Source organism: Empidonax traillii, unplaced genomic scaffold (assembly GCF_003031625.1).
Source record: "Empidonax traillii isolate 1590-97213 ecotype Southwest subspecies unplaced genomic scaffold, ASM303162v1 scaffold823:size356304, whole genome shotgun sequence".
Taxonomy (NCBI): domain Eukaryota; kingdom Metazoa; phylum Chordata; class Aves; order Passeriformes; family Tyrannidae; genus Empidonax; species Empidonax traillii.
The window spans coordinates 257710-278616 of record NW_020956016.1 but is presented as its reverse complement, the minus strand read 5'-3'; the positions used below and the strand labels follow the sequence as shown (position 1 = coordinate 278616).

General features: G+C 41.7%; 1 protein-coding gene across 1 annotated transcript; it reads left to right on the top strand.

Annotated features, from left to right (window-relative positions):
- The first annotated feature begins 11562 nt into the window (after positions 1–11562).
- Positions 11563–20809, top strand: SBSPON (somatomedin B and thrombospondin type 1 domain containing). The gene is made up of 5 exons (XM_027901925.1): positions 11563–11851; positions 18154–18348; positions 18937–19027; positions 19848–20024; positions 20689–20809. Exons 1-5 carry the CDS (start codon positions 11590–11592, stop codon positions 20804–20806), a joined length of 843 nt encoding a protein of 280 aa, XP_027757726.1. The 5' UTR covers positions 11563–11589; the 3' UTR covers positions 20807–20809.
- The last annotated feature ends 98 nt before the right edge of the window (positions 20810–20907 follow it).

The following is a 20907-nucleotide window of genomic DNA, read 5'->3' as shown; positions in this document are numbered from 1 at the left end:
CTGTAGACAAATGAACATTCATTTAAGGGAAGTGCTCACCACTCGTTTTACCAAGATAGTTCCAAAGAGGATGTGAATTAATTTGTAAGGAGGTCAAGAAACCAAGTAACAAACCAAAGAAACATTCTTTTTTTTCCCCTTAAAAGTTTGCAGAAATGTGTGCTGAAAATCTCCACTTTAAGAGATACTTTATTTTTCTTCAACAAAACTCCAGCAACATCTGCTTAAGGCCTTGTGTTCTGCAGCACAATCAGCTGCTGCCTGAGGCATAACCTCCAAATTTCCAAACCAGTTTTCTTTTCCTCATAAACAACCAAGTCCATTTTGTTTGAAGTATTTTATATCCTGTGCTAAGGCACTCACCTCATGCACACATTTGAACATGGACACACAGGAATACGCTGGGAGATATTTTTTTCTCCGAAGCCATGAAAAGGCAATGGCAGAGACTAAGTCTGAAGTTTCTTGCTGTCAGTGATAGAGATTCAGAGGTTACTGGATAAACTCTGAGCCTCTGTGTGAACACTTTAGATCAACTGAGAATGTGTCAAGGCCTATAATGTTTCCTAGAAACTTTAAAACCCCTGTGGATTAGGAAAACGATTCCCATGACTTACTTTGCCCTATGGGCAAACACTTTCATCTCAAAATTGGATAACGTATGGGACAAGTAGTCTAGAAGCTCTAGGCTACTTTCTTCTAACTGTGCAATTTGGTCCTCATGGGGTATTAGATGATTATTTTGATTTCATTCCTAGCTTTGCCTTTATCACCAACCTTAGCAAAATAAGAAAATGAGACAGATCAGTTTTGTTGTACTTATCTGTTGATGCCCCTAAAATTTTAGAAGATAGTTAATTATGGCATAAGACATATTTATTTCCAAAAATTACATCCAGTGATGAAATGGTTTTCTGCTAAGCCTAAGCAGAATTAAATAAGAGGGAAAAAAAGATGTCATTCTGCTAACAGTTTTGATAATTTTTCACAGTAGTTAACATGGGAGAAATAAAAATGAAAATTGGCAATGCTGATACAATAATGATTACAAACATATCCCAGGGTTGAACTTCAGGTCCAGTAGGATTACAGAAAATAAGGAAAAAACAAGTAGCCTAAGAAACATAGAATAAAATAGACCAACTAAAACTATACCTGTCAGAAAAAGCCTTTTTGTATGAGCTTGTTTGTAAAACTGATGCACTACCCATCTTAGGCAAATGGCTGACTATATTTTTCAATTCCAAATTCTCTGATCACTTACCCTAGGAGAAAATGTTTGTTGGAACTTGCTGTATTTCCACCAGACTTTTAATTATCCTACTGGGATGCAATTTACAGTTAGCATTTTAGGGTGAGTCTTGGAGGTGCAGTTCCCATTAACATTAATGATGTGTGCATGTTGGGAAGATAACTATAATCCTTTGTAGATTAAGCACTTCTTGCTGTCAAACATTTTCCTAATGTTGTAAATCTGAAGGCATTCAAAATGGGTGTAGGGCTTTCTCTTTTTTTCCATATGAGTGATTGCAGTGGTTTTGATTGCTTTGGATGAACAAAGTGAGTGATCTCTCCGAGACTGATGTTGTCTGCCAGAAGGAATAGTTATGAATAAGTGGCCTGGTTAGTGTAGGTGTCAAGGATCTTTTAAAGTCACACCAAAGAGTCTCTACAGTATATTATTGTTGAAGCTAATGAAGTTAAAGAGTATAGAAACTTAAAAATTGCTGATGGTCCATTCTGCACTGATATATATTCAGTGCAGCAGGAGGACAGTTCTATGAGTTTCATGAATGCTGAATAAAACCAGAATGTGATCCCATGAGAAAAGTGTTGCTTTCCTTTCTGAGATATAAGCTTCTCCATGCACTAAGTGCAGTATATCTAGTTTTGCTTCCCATGGATATATCTCTAGCTGAACAAAAAAATTATGTAAAAATTTTCAATATCAAATTTGTAGACATGCTGTGATGGTCTACAGTCAAATTAAGGTGCAGATAACTTCACAGAGAATTGATAAACATGTTTCAGACAGAGGCCTAACTGCGGTTATCCTCTACCCTGGAGACTTCTGCTTTGTAACTAAGCCAATATAGGAATCCAGGGAGAGACAGAAACACAGCTGAAGTACTCCCACATTCAAGCTAGACAGGAAAATAGGGCATTTAAGAGAAAGACAGAAAAAAAATCAAGACACAATATAGCCCTAAAATTAATTATGTTTTTATATATTATGCAGTTACACATATGATACATATATTTAAACACAGAAATACTGGGATAAATTCAGGGCCATGGATAAGCGGATGGGAAAAGCCCTTGCACTTGCAGGCACTGTTCTGTTTCATCTGCCACGGGCAAAGCTGAGCTGACTCCTGCTGAGTCCAGTGCTATATCTGCCCTTACCACACATCCACCCCAACAGAATGTAAAGCCTAGACACATTTATTGGGTCTTCTTCCAAGTATGCAGTGGAAGTAACTAACTCATAGAGTCTCCAACTAAGCAGGGAGAGTCCAGAAGTCAGTTACTACCATCTTGGAACCCATCTGAAATATCCTTGAAGGAAATGAAGTATCACCCATTTGCATCCAAATTACAATATGCTGTTGTGTGATATAAATACCAAAAAGTTTTAAAAACGGCCCAATAGGAAATTCATCCTGGGGAGAATTTGGCTCACGCTGCTTCAACTGTTTGTGCTCTTTAGCACTCTTCAATATTTTATGAACCTCCTGTAAATTCTGGGTAATCTCCATTTTAGGTGACAAAGATGTGCCCAGGATGCATGTACATCAGGCCAGACTTGGTGCTGTTTCAACTGAAGTAACAGCAAAAAGAGATGCACCTGTCCTGTGTTCAGAGTTTGAACTGGTTGCAAATTCAACATCTCAGTAGAAAAATATTATTTCTCACTGTTTGTCCCCAGCTGGTGCTCTCACTCCTTCACCTCTTCTAGCTGTCATTTGGGAAGAAAGTTCCTCCAAATATCTTTAAAATTATTTGAAAAAACCTTTAGAAAAGGGGAGAGAACACCCAGGTATTACACATCAGGAAGAAATTAAAACTGATTTAGGGCCATTTTATGAAGGGCAGAGCACTCCAAAAATTTCTGAGCATGCCATGAACGAAGCAAAACACAGAAACACAGAAAGGCACATCTCCATCTAAAATAACACACTTCCACTTAAGTCACGTAGATTGATTCCAGCTGAGACTGGAGATTGACCTCTTATTTAAATTTTATATTATTTGTCTTTAAAACAATGCAAAGGTTTTGTAAGTGGAACTGCAAAGCACTCAAGAATATTTACACTGCAGCAGCAGGGACTTTTCATTCTGTGATCACTGCCCCTGCCTGCACTCCTAGTTAGCATTTCTATAACAAAGCACATATTTGTCACTGGTAGTCCAAAAGAAGGAAGCACATAATAGTCCTCTCAGCAGCGTAAGTGCTAAAAAAACATCAACCCACTCCCAAGCCTTGGCGTGCACTCTTCTGTGAGTCCAGAAGAGGGCACTTACCTCTGTAAGGACAACCTTCAAAGACAGAGATGGGGGCATTCCAGGTGAAAAGTCATTCACGGTCTCTGCAGAAAATTTCTCCCAATCCAGCTGGCTCTCTGCAGCTGAATTGGACATATGTCAGAAACCCATCAGGTGCTGCAAGAGTGGTGAGTGCCAAGGGCCATTGGGGAAGACCTGGACATGTTGCAGGCAGAAGCAGCCAAGTGGGGAAGGTGGTAAGCGGGAGAAGCAAGTCATATTTGGTAGGTGATACAGTCCTGAGGAGACCTGAAGAGAATCTCCTGAAAGAAGCCTTGAAGATTTGGTGGCAGAGGAGATATATTCCTAGACTAGATCCTCCACTTCATGCAACTTTGCAAGGTTGATTTATTTCTTGGCTGATGAGGCTCATTTTGGACCATGTGCACGTGCTGTGGTTTTATGGCAGCTTAGTCAAAGGCTAATGCTGTCAAGACAGATATGAACAGAAGAAAAAAGTTGCAACAATTGGACTAGCTTCTGAGCATGCTTCTGAGCTTCCCTCCCCTGCAGAGGTACCTACACATCCCCTGACGACCTGCAGGAACTCACCCTTGTATTTGCAGGCAGAAAAGGATACTCAAATCCTGTGGTGTTGAAGAACCAGAGCGGACTATGGCAAATCTAAAGCAGACCCAACAGCCAAGCCAAGCTCTGAGGCTCATCCCATAAGTTCTCTTCATCATCCAGCCCTGTCCCATTCTGGCTGAAGGCCACTAATATATTACAGTGGGTTTGGTAGTTATTCTGCTGGGAAGATACAGGGATGGGAGGTTGAAAACACAGCTGAACACATGTCAAAACACAACTATTTGGATTACTGTAGCATCTGATGACTTCTCGATTATTTTCAGTCTCTAAAGCAGTGCTCTTTCTGCAGAGGTCAGTGCATTTGGAATATTTTAAGGACCCATAACCTGAAAAAAAGCTGAAAATACCTACTACTCTAACGTAGAGCTACCTTAACTGTGAGTCATCTGCCTCTGCATTAGAATTATCTGGTGAAGTGTTACATGCCTGCATTGCACAGATGACGGGAGATCATATTTTTTTCTCTCTTTCTGAAATACTTGGTTTCTTCTAGTTAAAATATTATCAGAACCCATTTCATATATGCAGCTAGGACTGATCCTACACTTAACATCTCTTGCTTTTCTGGTCACCGCAGTATTGGCTAAACTTTCACAGGTGTGTTTAGGAACATGAGTAATATTTGTCTTTTCTAAAAGGGCAAGTGTGTACTTTGGAGTGACTTGTTTTGGGGGTCTTTTTTGGTAAACGTATATGCTTCCTTTTAATTAGGCAAAATCAAAGAATGCAGTAGTATCCAGAGTACAGGAGGCACTTGTTTTTTTGGGAGAGCTCCTAATTTCTGGTGGATTTCTCCTTGGGTTCCCATTATGGGTACTACTTCCACACAGATAAGCTCTCCCCTTGTAATGGAGCCCTCATCACATTAGAGGAATTTAATGGTTGACTAGAGTGGAGGCATACTGGGGGCTGGGCTTTGGGCAATCATGAAGAAAACGGTCAAGACAGAGCTTGATTTGAAAGTCTACAGGGAACTGATATGACAAGGCTTCACATCTTGCCTCTCAGCTGAGACTGCTAGATATGGAAGAGTTTTTTTCTATTTCTTTAGGTTGAATTATGGGGTCACAAAATCTTGCTGCACCTTTACCTGCATGGTGCACGCAGGTGTGTGTACACACATGAGTAGAACTCAGTGCAGCATCCAGTCTTTTTACAATGCAGGGCCTCTAAGATCTCTTAGAGCTGATTAGGTGAGTTACAAAGAGGTGCCCTATCAAAAACCACATTTGCATAAAGTCCATCATCTGACTGAAAAGTTTTGTTTGCTCTTCTGCTCTGAAACAACAAAATGTGCATGGAATTTGGATGGGAAAAAAATTAATTCAGAAGATTCTAGATGCTGCAGATGCTAGATGTGTGTGGTTTAGAATATTCCTCTGCAGAGTGAGAGCTAAAATCTGCCCTGTACACTGACACAGATACATTGACTTACGTGAAGTGACATGGCTGTAACTAATTGGACTAAGCAGGCAAACTTTCATTGCACACAGCCAAAGACAAACTCTGGCTCCAAATATTTTTCCCTGAAAACTTTTTCATGGTACCTGGCCTCATTTTAGATTGAACAATACATTTTTGTCTACAGGCACTAAAAATAGTTCATGTACTAATTAGAAAAAAAAACAAGCTGTGACAGAAAACAATAAAGGCAAGGAAATGGGAGAAAGTTTTTACATAGCCAGCAGCTTCCCTGGCACCATTTCTAGCCATGAAGAGGGTTATTAGCAAGCCCAGAATTATATAAACAGTTCCCTCTGCCAGCCAGTGTACACCAGAATCATCATTTACTTTCAAATGATTCAAGTCAGCAAAATCCGCTTTTTCATCAGACCAGTGGAAAGACTGGCAGACGTTTTTAAAAGTGGGATTATGCTCAGAAAAAAATACTCTTTCTCTCAACGGTTCAGTGCCCTAATTTTATAAACTATAGTTATTCCTGCTTTCTTCATTGACAGAAACATGTTTATTCCTGCAGCAGAGCGTGCTCGTCAGCTGCAGGAGGGGGAGCAACATTCTTCCCTGCAAAATGCACCATCATCAATATCACCCAATAGCTCCAAGATGTGGAATCTTTGCTACTGGATGTGATAACTGAGAAAGAAATAAACAGACCAAGTTTTGGACTATGCTAATACTGGTTATAGTTTAAAGCAGTAGGGCAAATCTGATCTGGAGTTAATGAGAAATAAAGAGTCTTAGCCACTTTTTTACGCAAATTAAGTAACGAATTTGAGGATAACCTATTCATCTCTTTGGCTTTATATGCTGATGAGAAAGGAGCCTAAATTGGGCCTGATGTTTGCTTTAGATCTGGCAGAGTAGTGTGGTTGCTCGGAGGTTGTGCCTGGAGAGGCTGGTGGCTGCAGTGTGCAGCTGAGAGTGAGGGAGCTGAGTCTCAGGGAGCCCTGGGGCACAGCAGGAGGCCCCACTTCGGTAAATCCTCCAAGATTGCACAACTTGGAACAAGAGAACGGTCCTACGGTGGGGTTGTTGTGTGCCTTGGGTTATGCAAGTGCTTAAGTGTTTTGCTGGATAGGTGCCCTAATCTCTCAGTATTGTTTTATTCTATCTTTAAAATGGTAATAGTGATTCCTACATTGGGAAGGGAAGTAATTGATTTAGTCATGGTTGCAGAAAAGAGGGGGTCTGTAAATACTAAAGAAAATAACCTCAAAGCAGGAGAAACAGGAAAGTATGTAGAATAACATCCCAGGATACTAATTTTCACAGAATCAGAGAATAAGATGGCTTGGAAGGGACCCACAGTTTTATAAGAGGGAGTTCTGTTTTGGAAAGTGGTCATGTTAAACTGCCACCTTCTCTTACTCTGAATGATTCTGTGCCTTTAAAATGTAAAACTACCCGGGAAGATAACTAACAAACAGGAGTCAGGTGGGCTGTATTCCTCACACATAATGAATAGATGCCTTCACATCTGAGCAAAGCCTTTGAAAGCACAAGTGTCCTATTTGGCCTGAGGAACCAGGACAGACTGTCTGACTAATAGTCTGACTTTCCAGGACCAGGAGCTAAAAAACTCAGCACTTTGTGCATCACTGGTTATGCTGCAAATGCTCTTCTTCAAATATAGCCAGGTACTCAGCACATTCACTTATGAGTGCACTAGCTGAGCCAGTCTCATCATTAATTGCTGCTGGTGGAGGCAGTCCTGCTGCCCTCTCCGTCCATTCTGCCCTGGCTCACCTCCCCTTCCTCACGCTGGCTCAGCTGCTCCATTTCATTTCAGCTCCCTGAACTGAAAAAAAAGAGACATTCAGGGGAAAAGACAGGAAAAGGATGTTTTCCAGCCCTGATATGCTTCGACTGGACATACAGGTTTGCCTGACTTTTTCTATGTGGAAGCTTGACAGCAGCTTTGTATTCATCTCACTACTTGAACATTTCTTCAATAGCTAACAGGGAGGATGAAGGCCTTTAAAAATAAGTTAAAAGTACCCTGATAGATAGCTCTGCTATAATTCCATTAAACTCTCAAATTCAAGAGATTTTATGCATCATTACCAACCCCGACCAAAATCAATGGATGTAACTGAGATGCAGTGAGCCAACCCATCTCCCATGACAGGGTTGTGCCTGACAGGACTGCCAAAGCTTAGTGGGTGGAAGGGAAAGGCTCTTTGCACAGCAAATGACCTCCCTCAAATATAGGCAGGTATTCAGCCTGCTCTCTTATGAGTGATTTGATGTACACAAGCTAGTCACTGAAAGAGCATCATGCTTCCTGTATAACTGCACAGCCTACAAAACTATAGCAACCTTCCTTTATGTACCATCTACTGTGCTTTTATATGGGCTGATTGTCAGTGAAGACAAATTACTCCTCATTTTCCTTACATACAAAATGTTGCTATTGTTTTAAGCTGTTTTAGCAAACACCATGATTTGGTTATTCACCTTAGGAGGGATTATTTCTTATCAGGAGAAAGTCTACGTTATCAGAACAGTGGGAACAAGGGCCTCATGACAAACTCAAGCTGCAGCTGACTGTGGTGCTCTCAGGAAGCATGGCCCTGCACAGCAGGATAGAGACAGCCTGTAACCTTTGTAGTCACATCAGTCACCCTGTTGTCTCAATATAAAATGTAAGCAGTTTGCTTTTGGAAGGGTATTTCTCTCAAATAAATAGAGCTGTGTGCAAACATGAGTCTGAAAGAAAAAGAAATGCCCTGCAGGATCTTTGAAGTCTTCTCATTTTGATGCCATTGGATTAACCTCCTAGAAGCAAAGAAAAATTAGCTCTATTTTTGCAAGTTAGGACCTTCCAGAGAGTTTGCTCATGAGGAGGTGTGGGCATGTGGAATGCTGCTGGCTGACAGATAATGTATTTGAAAAAGACTTTGAAGTTGAGTTGAATAGTCTTACATCAGGTACTCAAAGTCACTGCAGCTGTAAGGTAAACTTGAAAAATAAGAGAGGTATTTTACTATCAAACATATATTTTGTTCCCACTTGCAGGTGCTTTCAGCCTTCTACCTAATATTATGGGTAGTTGTGCACCCCAGAAACAGACAGAGGGGAAGAGTTTTGCCCTGCTTTACATGCTGTATATATAGAAAGCATAAAAAACTATGGTAAATAATAAAGACTAGTTCTCATTCTAATTTACTGTTGGGACACATTTGTCTCAATTTTATCTTTGTGGTATTTGAAACCAAGGAGAACTCCATGTAAGGCAATGGGGACAGTTTGGCTGGAAATAAAATGATGGAACAAGACTCATTGAAACCATATATATGTTTGAAAAATTAGTTGAAAAAACTTTTTCACAGCCTTGTTTTCTTTTCCCCTTCTACCATATAATACTGCAGTTAGGTTTTAGTTTGGAAATTTGAGTTTAGAGTTCCAAAAGCTAAAATAGGGCAGAAATGGAAAAAAGTACAAAAATGGCTGACAAATTGATCTCGTTCATGGTTTTCAAAATCTCAGAGCCAACAGCAACACCTGTTTTTGAGATGACTACAATACAGTCCTTAGATTTCTCCTCACCTCTGGGATTAAGAAATATTTTGGCACAAAGTGCACATGTGGAACAGATGCCTGATGACCTATGCTCCACGCAGTTCTCCTCTGAGGCTTACAAGGAAGACAGAGCAAGGGCTCTGCACATTCCCTAAGCTTACCTACACATGCATTTTAAATCACCCTTGCCCCAAACTGCTTTTCCTTGTAAAGTTTTCTGCATGACAAAAAGATAAACAACAGCAGGGCATGAGCATCACCAACTTTCTGAGGACCATCTCATGTCAGACTAGAAAGAAATCCCTGCCTGTTTTACTGGAATTGCCTGAAGGGTTCAATGTTGCCTGAGAACACATCACTGTGTTTCTTTGTCCTTCTTAGTTATCTAGTTACCTAGTGCTACTCCTAATAGAGAGGAACTACACTAAAAGCAAAAAAAAAAAGTATTTGCTGGAACATACTGGGTGAACTTGTTCTCTCCCCTAATTAAGATTCTTTTTTCTTTTTTTGTTTGCTCTGAAACATCTGCTTTACGACATCTAGTAGAAATTATAGCATTTTTCTTTGTATTATGGGGTTTTTTTGTTTGTTTTGGTTTGTTTTGGTTTGTGTGTGTGTGTGTATTTTTTTTTTTTACTGGACCATTGCAGACATATTTTCTTGTTTTTTCTGTAAACATATCCACTATGTCAAAGCCCCTCTTTAATCTGTTCTGAATTTGTCCAATTTTTACTGACTTATCCTTTTAGCAAAAGTCGTCTGCACATGATTTGTCTACTTACAAAGGTAGTTTCTACTACTATTTGCTAATATTTTGCCTTTCAGGTGACACACAGGAATATATTAAAGGAAAGGAAAATATGGAGTCATTCCTTCTCTCACACTGCCTTTACCAAGCCTGCAAGTCTTGTTCTCCTCCCACCCACTGCAGGAACTCCCCCAACATTTGCTATTCACTGGTTCAAGTTTTAGGCTGGCAATACGCCAGCGAGTTCATTAATGGCACACTGGATAACAGTGCAGACCCAGTCCTCAGGGATTTAGACAACATTTTAACAGCAATGTTTGATGGCTACAAGAAATTGAACTCTTCCTGGCCCAAGCTGTCTTGAGGGGTTCAAGTACCCACATGTAGTAGATAATAGAATAGACTGTTACCTTCCATCTGTAGGCAGCTTTGGGAGACCAGATGTCTCTTTCTTTAGTAGCTATCTGCAAACTGAAGTGTGCAAAGCTAACATATTTTTGCAGTCACCTCACTACTTACTTTTGGGATTTGACTTTTGGCTAAAATTGTCAGGTTCCATTAATCCTGAAAACCTCTTAGCGCTGAGTGAGTTGAAAACCAGAATCCAAATCTTTGTATTTTAGGAAGTTACTTGGGAATCCACCTCGCTTTTCTTATGCACCTGCAAGTACAGCTTCTTTTGTTTGTTCTGGAAACAGTCTAAAATAAAAAGAAAAAAAAAGGAGAAAAAAAAAAAGGAATGAAAATGAAAAACATAACACAGCAAATGCTCTTGGCTGTGTGGGATGTGCCCTGAAATGAGAAAGTGCCTGTACCAATAAATCTTGTCTTGTGGTCCCAGGCCATTTGCACCCCCTGGGTTGTGTGGAGATGGATAGAAATGCTCTGGGACAGTTATGTGAGTCACTGTCATGTGCATCACCCCTGTACAGGGTATGGCTGGGCAGTTCACAGCTGTGTGGGACACTGCCAGGTGGAATGTTCGGTCCTGTGCAGGACGTGGCTGTGTGACACTGCTGTGAAGGATATTGCTCTGTGGCTCACCAATACATGGGACCCTGCTGTGCGGGACATCTCTCCGTGGGAGGGAGGGACATTACTGTGTCAAACATTGTTGTGGGGGTCAGTGGAGTGTGGGACACTGCTGTGTAGGACCTTGGTGAGAGTCACCACCCCCTGGGACGTTACTGTGTGGGATGTTGCTGTGAGGGTTATCACCATGTGGGGTACATTGCAGGTCACCACTGTGTGGGACATGGCAGTGTGGGTCCTGCTGTGCGGGACATCCCTGCACAGGACATCACTGCGAGGGTCATATTTGTGTGAGTCCCTTCAGAGCGGGATACTATTGTGCAGGACATGGCTGTGTAAGTCCCAGTACAACCCATTACAGAAAGAACATCGTTGTGTGGGACATCGCTAGGTGGGTTCTGCCATGGGGACCCCGTGGGAAACACCCACCACCTGGCAGAACACCGTACCTGCCCCGGCTCGCCCCGCACCCCGAAGCTTTGCCGCTGCCCGGGCGCCCCTCGGGGCTGTGAGCGGGCCCAGCTGCCCGGCCGGGCAGGACAGGGAGGGCCGGGCAGGACCGCGCCGGCCGCCCCCGCCCGCCCCCGCCGCCTGCCCGCCGAGCCCGCCCCGCTCCGCCGGGGGCCCGCGGCGGCCGCAGCGTTGCGGGATCCTCACGTCGGGGCGGCTCGGTGGTGGGCTGTGCGGTGATGGGCTGTGCGGTGATGGGCTGTACGGTGATGGGCAGCACGGTGATGGGCGGCGCGGCGCTGTCGGGAGCGCTGTGGCTGGGGCTGCTGTGGGCCGGGAGCGGGGCCGGGGGCAGCTGCTCGGGAAAGTGCTGCCAGGGCCGGGATGCCTCCTGCGTCGGCGAGGGATGGAGGGAGGGAGGGGGCTACGGGACCTGCTACTGCGACGGGGGCTGCCGGCGAGCCGGGGACTGCTGCCACGACCACAGCCAGGCGTGTCCAGGTAGGTGCGTCCGCAGAAGGCCCTGGGGGGTCCGGCGAGAGGGGAGCGGGTGGGGCTCGGTCCGGGCGGGACCCCGCACCCCCGGCCCTTTCTCCAGGTACAGGGAGCCGTCTGCCTGCCGGGGCTTCGCGGGATGGAGGTTTCGCTGGGGTTTGGAGCTGGGGCGTGCGGTCATGGGGCGGGCAGATTCCTCCCTCCCCGCCGTCCCCAGCCCCGGGGCGAGGGCATGAAGAGGGACTAGGCTGGGGCAGCGCCAGGGTAGCGGCAGGCACAGGAAGGGGGACAGAGAATTTTCTCGCACTAGACATTTGCAAGGTTTCCAGATCAGCTGTAGTACACTGACAGTCTGAAGTTATTTTACCTCTTAAAATTTTATGTTACTTTTCACTCGTGCTAGTCCCAAACACGCGTTGATTGCGAGGGGTGTGTCCAATTACAGAGACAGCAGGGAGGTTCATTTAGCACCCATCTGTGTCTTTCAGCTGATTCCTCACATCCTGCCCAACAAATGTCAATGAAATGATTGTGGAAATCCCCATCGTGAGGTTTTGGCCCAGTTGCTACGGGTATGAATCAGCAAGGATTTACTGTTGAGGGAAGGGCTTTAAAATAAGCATAAGAGAATGAGTGCAAGCTCATTTGGTTAGAATGTGGTGCTAATAATGGCAGGGTCATGCATTTGATTTCTGTAAGGGCCATTCACTTAAGAGTTGGACTCGATGATCCTCGTGGATCTTCTGATCCCTTCCAAATCAGAACATTCTGAGATTCTGTAAAAGGGTCCTCTGCCAGACCATGGTGGAAGGCCTGGCCCCCAAGGCAGGAGGGAAAGTGGTCCAGTTCTACCAAACTGAGTAGCAACCTTGTAGATATTCACACTGCCTCCTTCTGTATTTCTACTCTTTGGGGTGTTTACAATTTGTCTTCCCTCCCTCTGTCTTTGATGTAGGACATAGCCCTTGCTTTGCAGGTGCAGCACTAGTACTCACTCAGCCTAATGTCTCCTCCCAGCTGGCTGGACAGATGCCAGCCTACAACCAAAAAGTCATGAGCCTCTGCTGCACAGTTCTGCTAATTAGGGTGTATTTAGCAGGCTCAGTGCCGTGCTGACATAGCCACATATCTTTGGGACCCAAGTTGGCTTATGTCTGCCTGTACTGGGAAGGGGGAGTACGACTGTCAGATGCTGTAGACACATCCTGAGGGATATAAAGCTTTACAGAAGAGCTCGGCAGAGCAGAACTCTGACCTCAGGTCTCCGGAAGAAAAACAGTCAGTTCTCTCACCACTAAGTAATCTCATCAGAATAACATGGGGGGAAAAAAAATGCACCACAGGGTTTAACAGAAGGTAGCATTTTTAAAATTATCATTTTTTAAAATGCATTGTTCTATAATTCAGGAAAATCAGTAGGGAGAGAACTGAGAAAATACTTGCTTGTCATACAGTCAGAGCATATTGCATCTTTTCAGTAAATAATATGATTTTTAATATTCAAGTATAAAAGGAGAGAGATGATAAAAATACTCAGTATTAGCATTAAGATGGAACTCTAAACCAATAAAAATTTCTGTGCTCCTCATAAAGAAGCTCAAACTTGTGCTTGAAAAGTTCTAGTTTAAACACTTTCCTTACCATGACTTCTGGCATCTGATGATGCCCCACTGTTATCAAGATAGTATTTTTTGTCTCATGCTCAGTGGTGGTTTCTCAAAAGGCATTATGTGTTTGTGCTGGCTCTCTCTTGTACTCCATGTGGGCAGTGGGAAGATGGAGTCTCTGTGAAGTCTCTTTATCTCTTTGCCTCTCCCGCACCAGAGCCAGAATTTGACAGTCACTGCTGGCCCAGTTCAGGGACCTAAACCCACAGGGAATTATTTCTGTTTTCTCTGTTGCCCATTTCTGACTGGTTTGATTCCCTGCACTGCCTTGCTGCCCGGTTTTGTGAGCTCCAATGCTAACACAAGCAGAGCTAACAGCACATTTGGCAGGGGTGGATGTAGCATGGGAGGGCAGGATTTTGGCAGCCTGAGAAAGTGGTCCTAGAACTCATATATCCAAAAATTACAAAACTTCCAAGTTCACAAAATTCACAAGTCCTTCTTTTAAAGGCAAATGATCATATATAATTTCCATGGCGAGCAGTCATTAGGTTGTATTTTATATAAACAGAAATTCCATATAGTTCCAGTGGGAGTTGGTATCAACTTACACAAGTATGGCTGGAAATTTTAAGTTGTTTTTGTTCCTGTTGGATGTAGATGCCTCTCTATTGAGTCTTTCTAAATTCTGTCTGTGTTTAATGACATCAAGAGTGTTTGTTGGCATAGTTCACTGTTTTGAATGTAAAGTTCAAAGCTTGAAAACATAAATGTGAAGAAAGGTGATCAATGGTTCTTGTACTACAGCTCATTTGTCAGCCTGTTCACCACTCTTGATTTCAGCACCTGCTGAAATGACATTTCATCCTTTTGCAAATATTTAACAGGATGAAGTATTTAGGGAAAGTGTAAAGTGCCTCAAGGATAGGTAATCAAGAAATGTGTTAGGAATAATAAAAAAGCAATGCTCCAAAATAATAGAAACCACTGAAAGGAGGGGCTTCCCAGAGCTGCCAATGGCACAGTTAAATTCTGTCATGCCTAAAAATTGCAGTAGGTCTGGTACTTTATAAATAGATAGCTCAGAAGAAGTCCATGGACTTCTGAACCTAAGTCCACAAGTTTTTCAATAAATTCCCTTATAGTTCTAGCAATGATGAAAGAATGTTTTTGTACATAGGGGGCATTTTAAATAGGAACTACTGTACGAGGAGAAAGCTGAGAAACGAATAAGCTTGTCACTTGAACTGAAGTGGTTACTCTGAGAAAATCCACAGATCCTTAAACATTACAATGTGTGTTGTGCCATGAACATACAGTAATCCTCCTTTTTTTGCAGACATGGGACAAAATTAAATGGAATTTGACTCAGAAAAAAAGAACTATGATTCACAATGCTGTAAATGGAAGACAAGAGAAAGGTTCTGACCACTTAATCTGTGATTCATAAGATAGCAATGTAATTTTTCTGTGTATTTTTGAAATTCCATTAGCTTCCACATTTTAGTAGGTTTCTGAGCACAAATCCTATAATTCAGGTTCCTTTGACTTTCATCCATCTTGTTGTTTCAACAAGTCATCATCTACCATTGTTGTGTTAACTAAGCTGAACCAATAGCAACATAGAGACCATAAAGATGTAGATGTGGGTCCCTGATACTTCTTTTTGTATTTCAAAAGGTGACACCATTCCTTGTATATCATCTCTGGGACCCATTCTCTGTCATGCTGAGGAATTTGACGTCTTTCCAATGAGACACAACACTGATGTACTGTCCCTTAATAGTTTGCTGGGTACTGACTGCAAGAATGACATTATTATCCCACTTACTGAATTCCTTTCTAGCAACCCAATACTCATATTTTTCCACATGACTAAGGCAATTCATCCCTCTTGTTCTAAATCTTGATGACCATAAAATTGCCGTATATTGCCACAGATGACCAGTTTGGTTTAATTCCAGTAAGATATGAAGTCATTGCTTTATTTGTTATGCAGTTATTCGGTCCCTTTGGGATTTTCCTGCGTGGAAAATATGATGTTAGACCTGCAGATGTTATCTGCATATCAAGGTGCTAATATGGGATTAAAGTTATGTGGAAATTCTTTTGTGTGCAGACCAGCTTGGAAGAGAGTCAACAGATAAGGAAACAGGCGAGATAGACACTTACTGTCCTTTGGGTACTCTGGTAATGACTTGTAGATGTGTGATCAGGCACTGAAGTCTATCCTTGTGCTATTAAAAAAAGTGGGCTTAAGGACTGTTTTCTGACCCTGCAGATGGGTGAAGACTTGTCAGGTCCATACCACATTTAGCACTTGTTCTGGCAATCCCACTGTGGGGTCTAAGACATTTTTACTGTCACTGGTTTCCTTTTCTAGTTCCCAATGGTTGAAACAAATGTCTGAGGGTTATGCTACAACATGTCATCCTGAAATCTTCACAGCCACAGAGACTGTGTCATGTACCTTTGGGTACCCAGATGTGTCCGAGGGCAGCGCCTGGTGGTGCAGTGTCAGGTACCTGCATGTGGCAAAGGGAGCTTTTTTTCCATTATTTTGTAGTGCTGTTCTACAAATCATACCCAGGGGCTGTCTGGGAAGGGATTTATCAGTAGGTAGAAGAAAACACCAGAGAATGCTAGTTGTTGAGCAGAATGGACAACTGGTGGCCCAATATCCAGAGCAGCTCAGTGGTTCTGTTTCAGTAAAGTTCCTTAGGGCGTCGGATGCAGCATCCTCAGCCACTCATACACATGGTGCTGTCAGGGCACTAAAAGTGGACAAGTTTGGTTAGAATAGTGCACAGTGAGAACAGAGGAGGGAAATTATAGTGGTGTGATAAGGACATTTGCCAAGTAGCCTCTTTGAGAGGTTTTATCTGCTTTATAATATCAGTAGTGCTCCAAAAAATTAGGGATGTAGTGACAGAGCAAACATGGCCATTTCTGTGTTTTATGAGAGAAGTCGCAAACCCCAAGGAGATTATCACATTCTACTCTTTCTTCCCAATGCCTTGTACTGGCAGAATCCCAAAGGGCATAAAATATTTTCCTGTAAGACTAGTTTGGTCCCATCACTTTTCTGCAACACTAATATAAGTATGTAACTAGTGGTTAAGCTGTAAAGCTTCTTGGGGATTTAAATTGTAATCAGAAAACAAGGAAAAAAAATCAAAAGCATGTGATATGTTCCATTATAAGCTAATAAGAAACAGCATACATGAGAAAGGAAAAAGTTTTATTTAACTAGATAACTAGAGAAGCATGACCCAAAACAATTCAGAACCAATTTAAGATAGCGTGACCATTGATGATGATGGGTATTTTGTACCATTGTCCAACCTGAAGCACCTACCAGGTGGCCTTCAGGAAAAGAAATTACTAGAAATGGACTGCTGGTCAGATTAAATGTCCTCGTAGGCTACAGGTTGAGGACAACTCATGCAGGGGAATGATTGCTTGTTCTCAGAGAATTCTTTCTATTTTGCCAGAATACAAAAGAGAAGTGCAAGAGAAGGGAGAACTCCAGCTCAGAAAGATATATATCGTGCTTAATATAAATGAGAACTACACAGAGAATGCCATCATTATTAGATGCATTGCAGAGAATAAAATAAGGAAGGAAATGGCTACTGGTAACAGATCTGATAATTTTTGAGTTTAAAGACAATGCTGAAAATGAGAGGTGCTAAGTTTACCCTGTACGGCTCTCACAGAAAGAAGTGACAAACGTGAAATAAGGGTTCAGTCTCAATCATTTAGTCTGTTTTTAAAGAACCTGGATATTATTTAATCAAAAAGGTGTCAAAGGCCATCAACTGGGTTAAAGGTTATGTGCAAAGAGAGAAGTTCTTTATATCTCTATTAGGCTGGATTAGGAGAAACCAAAGGTATGAGTATATGGTACCTGTGCTATTGATGTTCTACTAGAGGGAAATGCATTTTCTTACGATTCAAAGTTTGCTTTCATAATAATAACACTTTCCCCATAATGTTTTGGTTAAGTTCAGAGGAAGTTTGTTATCCACAAGAACTAAAATTCAAATGTTAAGTGGACTGCTGTATTGTTGGGAATGAGCAGGGTCTGCATTGTTCTGAGACTAAAAAAAAAAAAAAAAAAAAAGCAAAATTTTCCACAAAAATTGTCTTTGCAGCAAGGACCATGGAGTACGACACTCTGTGTATAACAGGGCAACAAAGCTGTGGCACTGCTTCTTACTTAGGTGTTGAGGAAAAAGGGGTTAGAAATCAATCTGAGGGGAATCAAGATTGCTGAAAGGCTTCCTGAGTTCTGCTTCTTAATGTTCCACCCTTTAAACAAAATCTAGTGGTGTAGGAACTACCAGGGTAGGTCAGACCACTCTGGTCTAGATAACCCGTAAACGGTCTCCTTTGGGGCTAATGCTGTACGCTTCAGAAGAGGGTGCAGAAGAACCTCATTGCTGTAGTGAAAGCTTTTGGTGAGGGGCTGTTGGCTTATACACAAGGGATCAAATATGGAGCAATGCAATGCAGGCAGGTTTGAATGTTAAAGCTGAGGATGCAGACTCCTGGAAGAGCATTTAAAACTGTATAAATAAAAGTAGAAAAGGGGAAAAAAAAAAAAACCAACACAGTCTTAATATCTCAAGTTTTTGAGAGCAGTTAGGATAAAACAGAAACCTTGACCACTAGTAATGTTTCGATACTCCTTTGCAGCTCTTCCGTGTGTTGTGGGGGAATGGAGTCATTGGAGTGGCTGTGCAGAACAGTGTCATCCCGGTCTGAGAATACGTAGGCGCTATGTACAACAGGAACCTAAAAATGGTGGGGAACCTTGTCCTGCTCTGGAGGAGAAGGCTGGCTGCCTGGAATACCTGACTTACCAGGGAGAGGAATGCGGCCATGAACATGGTATTCTGTCTTTGATTTGTCTGCACATTGTGTCCATCAAGGCCATCATAAATTTTACTGATGTCAATGAACAAGAAAAAAACACCAGCATCTATCTGAAGATAGGTAGTTAAAAATACAATTGAAAATGTTGCTTTTTACTGTCATATTGCCCTTAATTTTATTTTTTTTCCCCCACTCTGGCATTTCTTAATTTCTATTAAGTAAACAACTAAACTAAGCTGCATGCATTCCCTTCAGTTTCTGGACATAAGCCCCTCAGTAAGTATCAAATTATATCTGTGCAAAGGTAGAACACAAATTCATCATGAAATAGGAAAGAGTACTCCTTTCAAGATTCCAGCACATCCTACTTCCTTGGGCTAGATGGCATGCATTTCTAGATATTTTTCTTCTGAATAAGGAGAGCTTATCTGTAGGGAATGGGGTTGACATCTGATGTTGCCAACATTTTACCACTTTTTCAGTAAAGTCAGCCAACATCACATCACCATTCGCAAGCTCCTGATTCATTCATCCGCTGTTACAGTAATTGAAATATTGCTCAGCCGTGTCTTGCTGCCTTACCGTAACTGTTTTCTTCCTCAGTCCCTGCTTTCATAACTACCTCTGAATACGGTAAAGAAAGAAAACAACAAGCAGTATCTTCTCTCTGGCCTTCAGACAAAGAAGCAGCTGGGTAATCTATTTATCATATGCATGTGGGTCATCTTGCTCAGTAGAAAGTAGCTGGCTACAGGGAAAAATGTAATGAAATTTGAAACAATTAAACAATAAGCTATAGCTTGTACTAGTTTTCTTTCATGCAGTTTATTTGCATGTTCTAGACATTGTTTTTTATTGCTTGCTAATTGTCCTGAATTAGTCGCTGGGATCATGGCAAATGTGATGACAGCTGCTTTTGAAAGCCAACAGTACATAATGCTAAACCAAAGCTGAATGTATCTTAAGTGTAAGTCTAAGAAATTAGACTTAGGCTTTTGAACTCACAAAGTGGGCTGAATGTGATTGGTCTCAAGAGACCTTTTTTCTTTAAACTAATTGACACAAGCAATAAAAAATTTTGTTTGGTTACCAGTAGAGATGGCTATGAAGTTTAAATTAGGCTATTACTGGGTCTGTAAGCTCATAATGCTTTGTCCTGTGCTGTTTTCCCCAGAACAATAAATCCCATCGGTATTCTTAGTCTCTTTTCCATTTTCTCCTTCAGCAGAATTATCAAGATCTGCTTTTCAACACAATTTAAGAATACAGAACACAACCAGAAAGTGGGATTATACATAAAAGCACTGGATTGGAGCATAGAATGAGAAATAGTTTGCAGAAAGTTTTTAAGAATCTACTGATTAGGTTAGGTCAGAAAGATACTCGTTAGCAATGATAATGCTTAACTTGCACTTCACAAATACCACCCAGTTGGTGAGTAAGTACATTCAAAGTAAAGATAAAGCTTGTCCTTTATCTGTCATAACTAATTTAGTACTTTTTCTGCTGAGCAGGTACTGTGTGGAGTTTAGAACAGAGTCTCTTTCACACCACTGTGCTTTGGAGAATCGTCCATATGCTCGCTGGATGCAGTACCTACGTGAAGGACACACCGTGTGCGTCGCCTGCCAGCCTCCAGCTATGAACACCGACACGCGTCGCTGTGCTGGGGATGGCCATAATGCGGACGGGTAAAGAAAGCCTTTCCTTCTGCTCTCTCTTCTGGAGCAAAACCCAGCACAGAAGTTAAAACTTCTCAAGGTCTCCTTAAAAGTTGCATTTATTATACCTAAAAAATGAAACAGCTCATACCAAATGTAGAGCTCAGAAGGTTTACCCTTTCAGTTCTCACAGAATTGGGAAGTAATTTCAGTATAAGAGTTCAATGCTTTGCAAGCTTTATTCACAATTGTAAAGGAATAATGCAACTTCTGTAGTGCAAGAGGACATTTTACAGTTACAGGCACTTTTACATAAAAATGGTATTTCCTACCATAACACAAATCTGATTGCAGGTTTAACAGTGGTGGATCAGTAGGCCCCTCAAACCTATATACCTGTATTATAGAAAACTAAATGTGAAAGTAGACATTTATTATTCATAACATATTTTTACCTGGTCCATATTTCATTAATATGCATACAACTCAATACCTGGACAACCACATACTCAGTCCACCATCCTGTATACTATTGTTTAGAATATAGTGCCTGCTCCATGAACCATTTCATGAGCTAGATGAGTCCTACATGATTAAGCAAATCTATTCTTCTGACATGTTACACAACATAACCCATTAACATGAAATACACAATTTTCAGTCTTCTAATTCCTCATTTATTGTCCCATTTCAGAGGTAAAATCTTACACTGGGAAGCAATTGGCAACTCTCAGTGCCAAGGAACCTGGAAGAAGATTCGGCAACTGGAACACTGTTCATGTCCGCTGGTGCATAGCTTTATTTTTACATAAAAGTTTAAAAGACCTTTAAGACAGCAACAACAAAAAGATCAAGAATATTAACATCAATGCCAAGAAATCTACATTTTTATGCTGCATTTTCTGGAGCCTAA